Source organism: Onychomys torridus, chromosome 21 (genome assembly GCF_903995425.1).
Source record: "Onychomys torridus chromosome 21, mOncTor1.1, whole genome shotgun sequence".
Lineage (NCBI taxonomy): Eukaryota > Metazoa > Chordata > Mammalia > Rodentia > Cricetidae > Onychomys > Onychomys torridus.
This window is the reverse complement of record NC_050463.1, coordinates 6,286,820-6,303,266: the sequence shown is the minus strand read 5'-3', so window position 1 is coordinate 6,303,266 and position 16,447 is coordinate 6,286,820. Positions and strand designations below refer to the sequence as shown.

Genomic DNA, 16,447 nt, shown 5'->3' with positions numbered 1-16,447 from the left:
GCGGTCGGTCACTAGGCTCTTGCGGGGACCAACTAGGCTCCAGAAATCTCCATTTCGTCCCACTAATGGTCTGGTTCCCTCCGGCCACAGAGCAGATGGGATGACTTCGATCCAGCCCAGGACGCACCTCCAGCCAAGGCCAGGTCCATTAGCGCACCCCCACCGCAGCTGACTTCCCTTCCTCCCCGCCAGAACCTCCTCGGGGAAACTGAGGACAGGTTGCCCTTGGGGCCCCAGTTCTGGACCACACACACACACACACACACCCACACACACACACACACACACACACAGCTTAGACTCTGGGGCCCTGAGGCTCAGAAGTTCGGGTCCTCCTAATCATAAAAGTCCTCTCACACCTCGTAAATCCCCTTGAGACTCCCAGATGAAAAGGAAGAGGCCCTGGTGGCTCCCACCCCCACTCTCCCCGGCCGTAGGTGCTTTCTCTGCTACTGCAGAAATGCCAGAATATCTTCCTGGTGCTTTAGCTGGAAGTGAAAGGGGCAGTCCGGATGAGGAAAGATGCCCTGGAGACCCCGCTGCAGCAGAGGCTCCGGTGAGCCTTGGCCCCACCTGCTGGCGGCTTGAGGGCTAAGCTCTCAGATGCAAAGCCCATCGGGGGAACCGGGGAGGAGGAGTCAGAGGCCAGATGGGAATAAGGTGTCCGGCCCGGGTGGGAAGCTTAGCGCCAGGGTCAACAGTCTTGTTAAGAGCTGAAGACTACAACAGGGGTCCAGAAGTTGGGACTCTTCCAGATCTGGGGGCTCAGTAGATGAGGACACGGAGTGAGGTGCCTAGGATCGGAATGAGCAGAGATCAGGGTTTCAGTTTGAAGTTAGGGCCCAGCTGGTGCTAGGGGTTAAGCCTGGGCGGAGTCTGCAGGTGGGAGTGGCACTCAGCCTGGGATCAGAGGTCAGCATAGGGTCAAGAATTTTAGGCTTCTCGGCGGCCCAGGGAAGTTGGAACAGGGCAAGCCTCAACAGATGCTTATGTTTACCAAAAGCTCCACTTCTGGCCGGGAGCCACGTCCCGGGCTTGGGGGTGGGGGAGAGGAAGTGTGTCCCTGGGCATACTGGGAAATGTAGTTTATGCGTGCCTGGTTGCGCGGACCTGCTTCCTCTGCCTTCTGGGTAATGTAGTCTTGGACCGTTAAGAGTGGAAGAAGGTAGTCTGCTTTAAGAAACCGATATGGGTTCCTAGATCATTGGTGAGACGTCCTGTTCATCAAACTGTATCCGGGACGATTTGACTAGGGATTGGAGAGCATGAAAGTGGGGCTGAAAAGACTTAGCACGCCCATTTGGAAGCCTTTCTGTCCATCAAAAGCATCTCAGTTGATGATTGGGAGACCCGGCTACGTCGTGCGACGATTGGCTGAGATGTGGGCGGGCCTTACCAGGCGTCAGAGGCGGTGTCGTGGGGCAGTCGCAGCCCCAGAGATGGCAGTGAGCGAGAGGAGGGGGCTCGGCGGCGGGAGCCCCGCGCAGTGCGGATGGGGCTGCTTGTCGCTGCTGGTGCTGATGCTGGGCGGCTGCTCAGGCCGAATTCACCGGCTGGCGCTCACAGTGAGCCCCGCGGGCTTTGCCTCGCCGTCCTCCTCCCCATAGCTCCTTCGGATTGAGCGGCTGCACCTCCCACTGCAGGCCGCGAGTGGTCTCGTCCCGGTCCCCCCTCACCCGGTGCTCGCAATGGGTTGGCCTGGCTTAAGGGGGCGGGGCTCCGTCTCCCGCGACCCCTGACACCTGGCCCTTTAAATTCCGGGGACCCTCGGTAACAACCATAGGACATCCTAGGAGGAGGGGGTACCTGGTGGGATCTTCCTGGAATTCACTTCGATGGAGGAGGGGAGACTTCTTTGAAAATTCAGCCCAGATAGAATCGAAAAGTTTTTTATGAAGTTGGAGCTGGTCACCAGCATGTGTAGACCACTTTTCGGGTAGTACGCGGCGATATGGGGCCTTCCATGGGGGTGCCAGGATTTCACCACCTAGACACTCAAACCCAGTAGCTGCCTGGGACTGAAGCAGGGAAATGCCACTATCGCCACCACTACCCTGCACCCAGGAAGGCTTTCTCACATGCTTGTGCCCTAAATAAAAATGTCCAGAGGCTCTCAGGGGAAGTGGGCTGGACTGGGGGCAAGTGCCCTTGCTGCCACTGTCTATCTTGTTTCCTGCAGGGGGAGAAGCGAGCTGACATCCAACTGAACAGCTTCGGATTCTACACCAATGGGTCCCTGGAAGTGGAGCTGAGCCTACTTCGCCTTGGCTTCCAAGAGGCAGAAGAGAAGCCAAGGGTGAGGAGGCTCATGGGAGGGCTCGGTGCACAGGTTCTGGAATTCCATCCTAGATCTGTCCTTACCCGTGTGATCTATGGCAAGTCCCATAGCCTTCTTGAGCCTCAGTTTCTCTCTCTCTCTCTCTCTCTCTCTCTCTCTCTCTCTCTCTCTCCCCTCCCTCTCCCTCTCCCTCTCCCTCTCTCTCGGTTGTTTTTGTTTGTTTGTTTGTTTGTGTTTGTTTGTTTGTTTGTTTGTTTCAAGACAAGGTTTCTCTGTAGCTTTGGAGCCTGTCCTGGATCTCGCTCTGTAGACCAGGCTGGCCTCAAACTCACAGAGATCCGCCTGCCTCTGCCTCCCGAGTGCTAGGATTAAAGGCGTGTGCCACCACCAGCAGGCTTGTCTCGGTTTCTCCACTGAATACAGTGTCTCATGCAGTTCAATGTTTGGGGTTCAGATCAAGTCAACTTACTGTCCCTGCGGGCTGAGGCAGGAGGATCAATTACCGAGCACCAGACTGGGAGATCCCCACAGGTGCTCTACTGCTGAGCCACCCCACCCCACCTCAGCCCCTTTGTAGTTTAACATTTTATTCATGTACATAATGTATTTTGATCATACCCCTCCACTTCTCCCTGTAACCCCTCCAAGATCCGTCCCCCACCTTCCCAAACTCCTCCCAATTTCATGTCTTCCTTGTTTTTAAGACATGGTCTCACTATGTAGCCTCAGCTGGCCCAGAACTATGTAGATGTAGACCAGGCTGTCCACAGACTCAGAGACCTGCCAGCCTCTGCTGTGCCACAGCGCCCAGACCTTTTTTATTGTCATCTGGGCCATCCCCTTAAAGAAAACTGCCCCCCCCCAGCGTCCGTCAGCTGTCCAGAGCTCCCCATACACCCCTGTCCCTCCATGCTGAATGCCGACTGGCTTGATCCTGTGCAGACAACCACAGCGTCCGTCAGCTGTCCAGAGCTCCCCATACACCCCTGTCCCTCCATGCTGAATGCTGACTGGCTTGATCCTGTGCAGACAACCACAGCTGCTGTCTGCTGCATCCAGAAGACGGTGTTTCTCTCTGGTCCTCCCCAGCCTCTGGCTTTTACACTCTTCTCTCCCCATCTTCAGCGATGTTCTCTTGGTAGAAGAGGTGTGATACACATGCCCAGTTAAACTGGCTTTCTTTTTCTTTTTTTTTTTTTTTTTTTTTTTGGAGGAGGAGCAGAGTTTGAGACAGGATCTCACTGTGTAGCTCTGGCTGTCCTGGAACTCACGGTGTAGACCAGGCTGGCCTCGAACTCACAGAGGTCTACCTGCCAAGCGCTGGGATTAAAGGGTTACCCAGGCAGCCTTGTTTTGACAGTTTGTTTTCAGACAGGATCTCATTCATGTAGTCCAGGTTCACCTAAAATTCAAGCCCTTCCTACCTCAGTCTTCATAGCCCATGAAATGGCATGTTCCACCCTGCCCAGCACCATTAATATTGTGAGTGGGTAAAACCAATCGGACTGTGAAAAGTCTGTTCAGAGGAAGTGTGTTCTGTATGAGCATTGGGAGTCAGGGGTGGGACAGGTCACTGAGCATCTAGCACATGATGGGTGTTCAGTACCTGAGATGAGCCATGGGTGCTGGTACATGCTGAACCAGTAGGATTGACGCAAGTCCATCCCCACCCTGGGCATGGTGAGTGCCCTGCCAGCCAGGGCTGCCTGTGAGCCCCTGTCTCGAAGCAGAACAGAACTAGGTTGCATCCCTTCTGCTGCCGAGGGAGTTTTGGAAGCCTCTCACTGTTTTCTCTTTTCCATCAGGTGGGGTTCAGCTTGAGTCGGGTTCGATCTGGCAGCATTCACTCCTACTCGGTGAGTGGAGAGCATCAGAGGGGATGAGAGAGAACTGATACGGTGTTGAGGGCCTGTCTTCTTCGTGTAAAACCTACAGCCCTGGGTTCTTTTCCAGAGAAGTGCAGGGAGAGGCCCGGGTGAATGGATAGCACATTGAACGAGGCTAGACCCACGGGCAGCTGTAACCCAGGTCCTTTCTGTCCCCTCCCCAGAGCCGGAACTCCCACGGATGCCCTCTGGAGAGAAACAGCAGCAACTTCCTGGTCCTTTTCCTCATTGATATCAAAGACCTGCAGTGAGTGGGGACAGGGGACCCCCCAAAGATCCACAGCCCTAGGGAGAAAGCCAGTCACTTTTGCTCCATGGTACATCGTGTGTTTGTGTGTGTATGTGTATATGTGCACCCACACGCATGCTACTGGAAATTGAACCTACAGCCTTAAAAATTGTAGGCGAGTGCTATAACCCTGACCACGCCCCAGCCCCTCACTGGGGGGATTCTAGGCGGGGCTCCACCCTGACCACGCCCCCAGCCCCTCACTGGGGATTCTAGGCAGGGCTCCACCCCTTAGCCATGACCCCAGCCCCTCACTGGGGGATTCTAGGCAGGGCTCCACCCCTGAGCCATGACCTCCAGCCCTATTTGTACCTTTTATTTTAAGACAGGGATTCAGTAAGTTTTACCAGTTTGAGCCTTGAACTCTGTAATCCAGGCTGACACTGAACCTGCAATCCCCCTGCCTCTGCCTCCCAAGTTCCTTGGATCACAGGCCTTCTGTCCTCAGACCAGGCCATGTTGTCTTCTGATTTGATGGCCCTTATAAGTGTGGGAGCTGCCTTGATAGGTGGTAGCCGGATGCTAAGATCTGGTGACCAGTGGCTCAGAGAGATTCTCCAGCCCCTGAGGGAGGGCATCCACACACATTGTATACCTGACCACAGACTTCACCCTCCCCTTTTCCTATTCCTCCCTCACCCAAGGGTCCAAGTGCGAAAATATGGGGAGCAGAGGAAGTTGTTCATCTCCCCTGGCCTCCTCCCTGATGCCCCAGCACCATCAGGCATCCCGAAGCCAGAGCCGGCAGGCACCCCTAAGGAGAACAGTGGTAAGTCCGGGAGGCTGGACAGAGCTGCCCTGGACATACCCCAATTTTCTGCCCATCTGTCTTTTAACAGTCACTCACCCATCTCCTACAGAGACCCCTGCAGTCAAGGAGGATCAGGCAAAGCCTGGAGCACCCCCAGTTTCAGGAGAGAACACTATCCTGGGGGTTCACGGACACTCGACAGAGGGCCAGCCGCAGAGGCAGCTGCCCACACGGGACCCCGGCGGGAAGGAGGAGGAACTGGTGTTGGGCCTGGGCCACCTCAACGACTCATATAACTTCAGTGTGAGTCCCTGCTTTGCCCAGATGTCCCCACCTCCCCTGCGCCATGGTGCCGCCTACTGAGACCCCCCCTCCTTGTGACTAGTTCCACGTGGTGATCGGCTCCAGGGCAGAGGAAGGCCAGTACAGCCTCAACTTCCACAATTGCCACAACTCCATTCCCGGCCATGAGCAGCCCTTTGACCTCACTGTGAGTGCCCGGGACAGGCACACCCCCGGCTCACCGGCTCTGTCTTCGTCCTGCGGCTCTTTGTCTTGTCATCACGCTTTATGTATTGGGGGGAGGGGTGGGGGCATGCACCGCAGCACGTGATTAGGTCAGAGGGACAACTCTGAGGAGTCAGTTATGTCCTCCCACCTGCGGGCCCCAGGGATCGAACTCAGGTTGTCAGACTTGGCAGCAAGCTTCTTTACCCACTGAGCCATCTTGCGAGCCCCTGAATGAACTTAAAGTCTTCCACTGTGCTTTGGTGAGACACGCAAGCTAGGGTATCCAACTGTCCTCGAATCAGAAGTACTTAAGGGAAGACAAAATTTTATCTATTTCAGGTGTGTGTGTGTGTGTGTGTGTGTGTGTTCATATGTGCAAGGAAGCTTGTATGGTGTACAAAGGAAGTCACGGTCAGCTCTCACTGGTGTTCCCCGGATGCTAGCCATCTTGATGTTTGCTTTTTGTTTGTTTTGAGACAGGGTCTCACTTGGTAGCCCAGGCTGGCCCAGAACTCACAGAGATCCCCCTGCCTCCGCCCCCTAGTGCTGCTAGTAAAGATGTGCACCACCACACCCAACTTACCTTGATTTTTGAGACAGGGTCTCTGACTGGCTCCGAGCTCACAGACTCAGGCAGGCTGGCTGGCTAGCAAGCCACAGGGACCCGCCCGTCTCCACTTCCATGCTGGGGTTTCAAGCAAAGGCTACCGTCCCAGGCTTTCTTTATGTGGGTTCTGGGGGTCTGAACTCGGCTCCTCATGACAGTGCTGCCTCCCTGGCCGTGTCCTGAGCAACCTATAGGCTCGTTTTACATTTATTTTGAATGTGAGTGTGTGAAGTGTGTGTGCCGTGCATGCAGAGGTCAAAGGGCAAGTTGCAGGCGTCAGTTCTCTCCTACCCTCACATATGTTCCGAGGATGGCCACCTGAAGTTGTCCTTGGCCTCCACACACGCATAAACAGAATCACACAGTGTGCCCCACATCAGTGGTGCTCAGCCTGTGGGTCTCGACCCCTTTGGGGGCTGCATAACCTGTATATCAGATGTTTGCATTACAGTTCATAGCCATAGCAAATTTGCAGTGGTAGTCACAGCAAGATAGTTCTGGGGTTGGGGGGACCTCAGGGGGGTCACCCCAGCAGTATACCCCAGAGCTGTATTAAAGGGTCACAGCATCAGGAAGGCTGGGAACCGCTGGCCTAAATGATCCGGTCACAACGTGGGGATGTTGTATTGGACACTATGAGTCACTTTTCTTCTAGGAGGCCCCTAGCCAACACCACGTAACACCTCTGTACCCCTGGTTCTCTGGAAATGTGGCAGGCCCTGTGCACTTTGTACAAAGACTGGGTCGTCCCTGGGTGTTGGTTCTGCTGTGGTCCTGGTACCAGCCCTCTGTGGCTTATATGGCTGAGAGACAGGACCAACTGAGGCTCTAGCTAGGAAGTAGAAGAGCTAGAGACTGGAACTCTCTGAAGCCCAGAGCTAGAGCTAGAGGAGCAAGGCCACCTGCCTCCCCCCTTTACAGGTGATGATCCGAGAGAAGAATCCAGAAGGCTTCCTGTCAGCCGCAGAAATCCCCCTCTTTAAGCTCTACCTGACCATGTCTGCCTGCTTCCTGGCTGCAGGCATCTTCTGGGTTTCCCTGCTCTGCAAGAATACGTAAAGCCCCCACACACCCTCCCTCCTTCCCTTCCACAACCCCCTCCCTTCTCTCCCTCCCCCCTCCCCTCCCCTTCCTCCCCTCCGCCCCCTCCTGACAGCCTCACATCCTGATCTCAAAGGTGCTCTCTCCACCCGGTCTCCCTCTGGCAGATACAGTGTCTTTAAGATCCACTGGCTCATGGCAGCCCTGGCGTTCACCAAGAGTGTCTCCCTGCTTTTCCATAGCGTGAGCACCCAGGGCCCAGTGGCGACATGGGGTGGGATGGTGAGGCGGGACATCTGTCCACCCGTGCGCCTTGTCCATCTCATGACCTTCACACTCAGCCCGGCTCTCACCACCTGCCCTCCAGGACCATCCCTTGGTCCAGCGCTGGCTGTCCGCCATGTTGTCTAACCTCCACCACCACCACCACCACCACCACCCCCCCCCCGTAATTGTGGAGGAGGCCCGTGGTGACTGTTTTCATTTCCCTCCCCAATCACGCGCTCATCCATCCTCATTCTGTGTTCCTAAACTGTCCCCGCCTGCCCATCCGTCCTTCTCTCTGACCGCCCATCCGTCCGCCTGTCTGCCTCTCCAGATCAACTACTACTTCATCAACAGCCAAGGCCACCCCATCGAAGGCCTCGCCGTCATGCACTATATCACACACCTGTGAGTCCCCCGGCACAGGTGGGGGAGGCGGGTAGCAGGGGCTGGGCCCCCCACCCATCGTCAGACCTCCCCCACCCTGGTTCCCAGGTTGAAAGGTGCCCTTCTCTTCATCACTATCGCCTTGATCGGCTCGGGCTGGGCCTTTGTGAAGTATATGCTGTCAGACAAGGAGAAGAAGATTTTTGGAATTGTGATCCCCCTGCAGGTGTGTGGGGGGGTTCCATGGGGGTCTAGGAAGGTGCAGGGAGGGGGGCTCGGGAGACATAGGGAGATTCAGAGAGGAAAGCTGGGGTGGGATAGAGGAGGGGTGCTGGGGTGGGATAGAGGAGGGGTGCTGGGTGGGTAGGAGATAGAGGAGGGGTGCTGGGGTGGGATAGAGGAGGGGTGCTGGGTGGGTAGGAGATAGAGGAGGGGTGCTGGGGTGGGATAGAGGAGGGGTGCTGGGTGGGTAGGAGATAGAGGAGGGGTGCTGGGGTGGGATAGAGGAGGGGTGCTGGGGTGGGATAGAGGAGGGGTGCTGGGATGAGATATGGGGTGGGATACGGGGAGGGAGTTCAAGTGGAGAGTGGAGGGATGCTCAGTGAGGTATATAGGGGAAAGTCCATGGTGGTAGGGGATTTGGAAGTGGTTCGTTTTCAGTGGACAGGGATAAGAGGATGGGAATAAAATCAGGTGGCGCCCTGCCATCCCCACAGGTCCTGGCTAATGTGGCATACATTGTCATCGAGTCCCGTGAGGAGGGTGCCAGCGACTATGGGCTCTGGAAGGAGATCTTGTTCCTGGTGGATCTCATCTGCTGTGGTGCCATCCTCTTCCCAGTGGTGTGGTGAGAACCCGGCCTGCCCTCAGCCCCCCCCCCCAGGCCCTGCACCCTCCCTCCTCCCTCCCCTGCTGAGCCCTGACCCTCAGCCCCCCAAAGCCCTGCACCCTCCCTCCCCTGGCTGAGCCCTGACCCTCAGCGCCCCCCCCCCCCTGCACCCTCCCTCCCCTGGCTGAGCCCTGACCCTCAGCCCTCCCCCCCCCAGGCCCTGCACCCTCCCTCCCCTGGCTGAGCCCTGACCCCTCAGCCCTACCCCACAGAAGACTCTTGTACACGGGTTGGGGATGATCATTCCCCACATCCCTTCACCTGCTGCAGGTCTATCCGGCATCTGCAGGACGCATCTGGCACTGATGGCAAGGGTGAGGACCCCGCTGTAGTCTGTTCCCGCCCTGCTTTCTCTCTGACACCAGGCGCCGGGGCCCTGTGTCTGCCTGGCTGTTTTTTCTCCCTCGTCTGTCCCCTCCGTCACCCTGCCCCCTTACTACGATTCACCCTGTTGCCCTGGAACGGCCCCCCAGGCCCTGTCCCCTTCTCTGTTGCCCTCCCCTCCTGCCACTTTCAGTGACCCCCACCCCACCCCCACTCTGCCCACCCACAGTGGCGGTGAACCTGGCCAGGCTGAAGCTGTTCCGGCATTACTACGTCATGGTAGGAGCCCCGCCCTCCCCCAGGCCCGACTCCCTCCTTGCTGCCCTCTATCGCTGACCCCCAGCCTCACTGGTCCTCTGTGCCCGTGTGACCCCAGGTCATCTGCTACATCTACTTCACCCGAATCATTGCCATCCTGCTGCGCGTGGCCGTGCCCTTCCAGTGGCAGTGGCTGTACCAGGTGAGGGGAGCCCAGAGGGTCCCTAGTAGGGTTGGGTCAGGAGTGTGAGTGGCCAGGGAGCGCGCCCTGAGCCCACGCTCTGGCCCCCAGCTCTTGGTGGAGAGTTCCACGCTGGCCTTCTTCGTGCTCACCGGCTACAAGTTCCAGCCAGCTGGAGACAACCCTTACCTGCAGCTACCGCAGGAGGATGAGGAAGATGTGCAGATGGAGCAAGTGTGAGCAAAATGGGGCGGGAGGGGGGGCAGGGCTGGAAAAGGGTGGGTCCAGACCAAAGTTAGGGGCTCCGCTGGGGCAACAGGGCAGGATGGGATAAGGCCTTAGGCTGCTTCTGGGGGTGTGCCTAGGTAGGGTTGTGGGTGTGCGGGGCTAAAAAAGGACTAAAGGTGGGGTGGGGGTGGCCTCGAAGTGGGGCAGAACTGGCTCTGGGGTGGGCTGAGGAGGATGGGGGACGGGATCCAAGTGGTCCGCCGAGATCAGATTGGTGTGGGCAGCTTGGAGGGCTGGCAGGGCTGGCGTCACTCTAGGGGCGGGATTAGAACACTGGCAGGAAAGGATGGGCTGTGACACCCGGGCCTGGGGCCCTCAGGCAAGCTGGGTCAGGACCAGGCCACTCTGGAGTGGTGGGAGCCTGGCTGACTTGACAGCAGGGTTGAGGCTGCCATATTGTCTGCCGGGCTAGGTCTCGGGGTGGAGGGGTGGGATGGGAGCGGGCCGGACCTGCTGTCCTTCAGCTGCTGGACCCTGCTTCTGCCATGTGCCTCTCTTAGGATGACGGACTCTGGGTTTCGGGAAGGCCTGTCCAAAGTCAACAAGACAGCCAGTGGCCGGGAGCTGTCCTGACTTCCGTGCGTCCAGCCAGCCACCCTCAGTCCTCCTGTACCCCGCACACTCATCTCCAAGGCTGCAGGGAGCCCCAGTGGCCCACGCCAACAAGGCACCCAGGACGTGGGTCCCCAAGGAGCCTTTCAGAGAAAGACACCCTTCTCCCAGCGCTGCAGGCCTGTCCTCCTGGGGAGACCCCTCGGCCTTTCAGTACAATAAGGACCAATCTTTTCTTGCACTTCGTGAGTTTCTTGACATTGAGGGGTTTGAGTGCCTAAGGCAAGCTGCATTTATGATCTAGAACCCTGAATTCTCAGTCCACATGGTGGCACATGTCTGTCATCCTGTTGCTCTGGAGATCCTCATGAAGCCTTGGGCCGACCAGTAAACAAAAATAAAGAGAAAGCAGAATTCACAGTGAGGAGGGGACGGTCTGCCGATGCTGTGCTGGGCCCTGGGTTGGCTGCTGGGGACAGTGTGACCAAAGTGTCAACCCCCATCCCCACCCCGGGCCCCCATCCCAACCTTCAGGGGTCTTTCTAGCCACCAGACCCAGGATGAGGGTCACATGGGACTGACCCAGCCACAGAAGTCTGGAAGATAAAGGAAAGGTGAGGTGAACTGGTGTCCCCTGAAGACAGGCCCGACTGTGCAACCAGGCTAGGGATGTAAATCCCTGGCTGTGCCTGGGCCAGGACTGAAGCCTCCCAAAGATACCCATGTGCTTATAATCCTAGCACTAAGGAGGTGAGGAGGGGCAGATCCCTGGCCCGGCTGCCCAGCCAGCCTAGCCTACGTCTTGCGGCCCAAGCCCTTGAGATACCGTTTCAGAACTAAGGTAGGCGGCACCCAAGCAACAGCAGCGAGGCTGACCTGTAGCTGTCCCACCCGAGGACACAGTCTGTGTGGGCAGGGTGACTAACAACTACCTTCCGCCACAGATGACCCTCATACCAAGGCATGGCGGTCCAGGCCTCTAACTCCAGCATTCAGGAAGCCACGGCAGGAGAGTTGCTATGGTTTGAGGCTAGCCTGGGCAAAGAGCCAGATCCTATTCATGTAGAAATGGATAGACATGGCCATAAGGGTCCAGCAACAGCCTTGGCCTGGCCTCTGGGGACCCCTTAGTTAGTTCTCCTCTCTGTCCTCCCCTGAGGACACCCAGGAATGTCTTCTAGAGCGCAGACACCATGCAGTGGGGGAGGTGGCGTAAGGAGAGGGAGGGGGAGGGCCAGATTAAGGCTTCCACAGTAAGGAAGTGAGGCCAGCTGCAGCCCAGATGAACAAATAGCCAGCCAAAGCATGGGAGGGCGTGAAAGCAGGAGGTGGAAGGCAGTGTCAGGACTGGCCGGGGCAGCAGCAGACAGTCCTAAAAACAGACTGAGGCTTTGTGCCAGGGCCCACAAGAGCCGTGGAAGAACCGAGAGGAAGGTCAGGGCCCCCCGTGTGGCCGCACACGAGGAAGTAGACGCAGTGACAACACTCCTACCCCAAAGATGGGCACACCCTGGTCCTCCCCAGATGGGAGTATGTCCCCCAACAGCAAAAGGGGAGATCTGAAGGATGAAACCTATGTGAGGGTACCCTGGTGGGACCAGCATCCTCCCAGGGTTCATAAGGAAGAGGGTTGGGTGTGGTGGTGCACACCTTTAAACCCAGGAGGCAGAGGCAGACAGATCTCTGAGTTCCAGGACAGCCAGGGCTACACAAAGAAACCCTGTCTCCAAATAAACAGGAAAAATATTCATGGACTGGAGAGGTGGCTCAGTGGCTAAGAGCACTGGCTGCTCTTCCAGAGGACCCGGGTTTAACTTTCAGCATCCATATGGCAGCTCAAGACTATAACTCCATTTCCAGGAGTTCTAACCCCCCTCACAGATCTACACACAGCCAAAAGACCAAAGCACTTAAAATAAAATAAAATAAATGGTTCTATAGAGGTGAGCTTGAGCAGGAACCGTATAGTGTTCACACCTGTCCTCACAGAAAGTCTGGTTTGTGTAGTGAGAATGTCTCAAAAAAGAAAAGAGAGAAAAAAACCAAAAACCGAGAAGGAAGAAAATGGAGGGGATGGGTGTTGGGCACCTACCTGAGCATTCTATTTGCAAGGTGCATTTCACTGTCTCTGGAGATCAGGCTCAGACTCAGTCCCTGCAGGGGTGAGGAGGTGTGGGGGGGAGGGTGCCGCCCTGTGGCTGGACTCTGGCCTTTTTGTGTCACCTGGGGCACTGCAAGCACCCCACTGAGCCCAGGGAGGAAGCAGGGATGGTACAGTGGTCAAGGTCCCTGAGAGTTAATGAGTTACTGGGTAGGAAGAGAGGTCACCCAGCCTGCACAGGAGTTCCAGGAAAGCAGCGATGCAGTGGGGTGTCCTGGAAGTGGGGAAGCAGACAGGAGCCTGGGCTTTCCAGCACAGAGGGGATCCTGTGCAGGAAGGTGCAGGGGTGCCCCACCCAGAAATCAAATCTGCCCCTTTTGGTCATTCTGACACCAGAGCTCAGCACTGATAGAAGAGTCTGCAGCTCCCTCATTTTGTGAGACAAGGTCTCTCTATAGACCAGGCTAGCCTGGGACTCACAGAGAGAGATCTGCCTTCCTCTGCCTCCCTGAATGTGTGCACCACCGTGACGGGCATTTCTCTCAGTTGTTAAGTATGTTTGCTCAAAAAGCATTGATTTGATTATTTTATTATTTGTAGGCAGTGTCTCATGTAGCCTGGCCTGGCCTTACACTCTCTGTAGCCAAGGATGACCTTAAATTCCTCATCTTCCAGGTCCTGAGCTGTCAGGCCTACTCTACCACACCTGATGCATATGGTCTCACTATGTAGCCCAGGCTGGCTTAGAACTCCTGCAATCCTCCTGCCTCAGTTTCTCAAGAATGGCAGGCATGTGCCACCATGCATGCATGGCACTACTCGTGTGTGTGTGTGTGTGTGTGTGTGTGTGTGTGTGTGTGTGTGTGTGTAGGCCCAAAGTTGATGTCCACTGTCTCCACTAGTCACTCTGCACTTCTGTGTATTTACCAAGGCCTCTCACTGAACCCAGAGCTCATTGGCTCCTGGTCCAGCAAGCCAGCTTGCCTGTGGCCCAGGGAATCCTGCCTCTGCCTCTGTCTCTGCTGGGTTATCAGAGGATGCCAAAATGGCAAAGCCACTAGCTTTGTGCCCACTGAGCCATCTCTCCAGGTTAGTCTCAAATGACAGTCCCTCCTCAGCTTCCTAAGTGTTGGAATGCAGGGCGTGCACTACCTTACCTGCCATGACTAATACTTTTTCATTGTTTGTGTGTGAGGTGCAGTTTTTGTTTTGTTTTGTTTTGTTTTTCCATTTTGCTTTTTTTTAAAGCCAAATACTTTGCACAGATCTTATAAACAGCCTTGAGGCCCGAACCCTGGGCTCAGAACCCTGGGCTCGTGGCCCCCTCCCTGGGAATCCCCTTACATGCTCCCCTCCATGCTGGCTCAGCAGGCCCACTCTCCCCTCCTGATGTTCTGACACAAGTTCTTTCCCCAGAGGAGAGTCACAGGATTCAAGAATTCCCCATCTCTCTCTCTCTCTCCTCTGGCTTTCTCCCGCCCAGTGGGCCCTGATCCAGTCCTGGCGTCCTGGTTACCTCCCAGCACCAAAGGGTGCAGTCCAGTGACTTCCCAGAGATCAGGATGGGGGCCCAGACCCTTCCCACATTCCCAGCCAGACAGGAGCAGGAATGACTGTGAACAGGCAAGTTGAGAATTGATCTTTCTCCCCCACCTCAGCCACGGGGCGGCTCCTTTGTGCTCAGACCTGCCAGTCACCCACCTCCACCCCACAGGGTAAACACGTCCACAAAGACAAACCAAATCTGGTAGCCAGAAAGAAGTCTCCACTGGCCAATCACAAAGCCCTCCTATTTCAGGCTAGAGCGAAACAATGGGGCCAGAAGAAAGGCTGGGGATGGGGTGGGGTGGGGTGGGGGACTCTTGCTGACAAGTTCCACCCCAGGGACATATCATAGTGGAAGGAGAGAAGGGACACCCACACGTTGTCCTCTGACCTCCACACACACGAGTATATATAATCATAAAGAAGATGCAATTTTTTAAATATGTGTTAAATAGAACAAAACCAAGAAACTGAGTGCCTGGGCAGAGGCAGAAGCACAGGAAGTAAAGGGGGAACACTTGGAGATGCAGTTTCAAAAGTTGGGCCCCAGTTTTGGAGGCAAGCTAAAGCTTGCACTTCCCTCCCCCCCCACTCCTCTCTCCTCCCTGCCCCCCCCCTTTCTGCCTTCCACAGAAAGGGTGTCGCAATCCTAGCTAAAAGACAAGCCAGGTTTGTTCTAACTCCCAGCCACCCCTGTGCCCCTAGAGGCCAGGAAAACTGAATGGTTTACAGGAAATCATTGCAAACTGTTCCCTTAACCCCTTTGGGTCACGAATACCTGTTCTTGGATTGGGCATCACCACCTTGGTTCACAGTGTTCCCTCACAGTCATTCACACAGCCCATTCTCAGAGGACAGTGTCGTGGTGGCGGTGGTGGTGGTGGTGGCTGTGGGTGCCAGGGAGAGGCAGATAGATAACTCCAGATAGACCCCAGTTACTCTCCAAGATTCTCAAAAGGTTCCCAGGTTCCCAGGCAAGTGGGTGTGGCCACCGATCCCCTTGGCATTCCAGAGTAGAGGCTCCAGAGACTGAGGCACAGGTTTGCAGGTTGCGGGCCAGCTTGGGCTAAGGAAACAAATAACATTGGGGCTCAAGTGGGTATGGTCACAAGTCACCTCAGCACTCCAGAGCTGGAGGCACCATGAGGGCACTGCTCGCCTAGAATACAGGAAGTACTGGGTTCCATTCCAGAACCACATAAACCAGGCCTGGCGACAATCGCCTGTCACCCCAGCACTCAAAGGGGAGGCAGTAGGAGCAGGGGTTGAAGGTCAACTTTCTTTACATGGAGACTTGGAAGCCAGCCCAGGCTACAGAAGATGCTACCATAAAACAGAAAAACAAAAAACAGCTAGATCTGGTGGCCACCCCTTTAATCCCACCCAGCACTTGGGAGGCAAAGGCAGGAGGACCTCTGAGTTCTTAGCCAGCCAATACTACCTAGGACCCTATCTCAAAAGATCTGAAATTCAGCAAGCATGGCCCAGTAGCCAGGCTGAAAGGGAAATTGGCAATTCATTTCCCGGAATTTACACCAGCCAGCAGGTGTCTAAATCTATAGAGACCTCAAAGAGAATGAGCTGGCAAGTTCTAGCAAGATTACCTGCAGCAAACCCAGGAAGACACCAGCTGTGTTGACAGTGTGCTTTTCAGGAAGACATTGAGACCCAAGGCTCACCCCTGGCTGGTGAGTGGCAGATCAGAGAGGAAGTGGTTCCCAATGAGTCGGGCTCTGAGGTGGTTGGTGACCATGGAAGTCTTATCATCAGCCTAGACTGATTGTTTTCACACAAGGGCAGGGAGGAAGAGAAAGTTCTGTGAGCACTGACCTGAAATAATCTTTGAGGCAAACCTTTCCCACACAGAAGACAACATCCCACTCAGAGAAGCAGGGAGAGCAACACAGAGACTAAGGGTTACTGTGTGACCTGTGGGGCCGGCAAGATGACTCACTGGTTCCTATCCAGCACTGCTTGTCCATCCGAAGGATTGTGTTTGGTTCCCAGCACCCATATGCGGTTCACCCAAATGTCTGCAATTGCAGTTCCAGGGGATCCGATGTCTTCTGGCCGCCATAGGCATCAGGCATGCACGTGGTGCACAGACATATATGCAGGCAAAACACTCAGACACATACCTATACGCGGAGAAACTATCTCAAAAAACCTAAATAAATAAAGATTTTTTTAAAAAAGAAAGAAAAACCTGGAGGTAGCGGCACATGAATTTAATCCCAGCACTCAGGAGGTTAATCCCAGCACTTGGGAGGTTTCATCCCACCACTTAGGCAGAAAC

The 16,447-nt window shown here is 55.7% G+C and overlaps 1 protein-coding gene across 2 annotated transcripts; it reads left to right on the top strand.

Moving 5' to 3' along the window:
* The first annotated feature begins 1,402 nt into the window (after window positions 1-1,402).
* On the top strand, window positions 1,403-10,929 carry Gpr108 (G protein-coupled receptor 108). Of its 2 annotated transcripts, none has more exons than XM_036171339.1 (17): window positions 1,403-1,565; window positions 2,180-2,296; window positions 4,084-4,134; window positions 4,329-4,411; window positions 5,098-5,222; window positions 5,314-5,507; window positions 5,590-5,694; window positions 7,243-7,376; window positions 7,530-7,605; window positions 7,961-8,034; window positions 8,122-8,239; window positions 8,730-8,860; window positions 9,173-9,216; window positions 9,456-9,505; window positions 9,603-9,686; window positions 9,777-9,901; window positions 10,454-10,929. In XM_036171339.1, exons 1-17 carry the CDS (start codon window positions 1,440-1,442, stop codon window positions 10,524-10,526), a joined length of 1,710 nt encoding a protein of 569 aa, XP_036027232.1. In that variant the 5' UTR covers window positions 1,403-1,439; the 3' UTR covers window positions 10,527-10,929. The 2 variants fall into 2 exon arrangements, with proteins under 2 accessions (XP_036027232.1, XP_036027233.1); XM_036171340.1 differs by lacking the exon at window positions 1,403-1,565 and adding an exon at window positions 1,715-1,770.
* The last annotated feature ends 5,518 nt before the right edge of the window (window positions 10,930-16,447 follow it).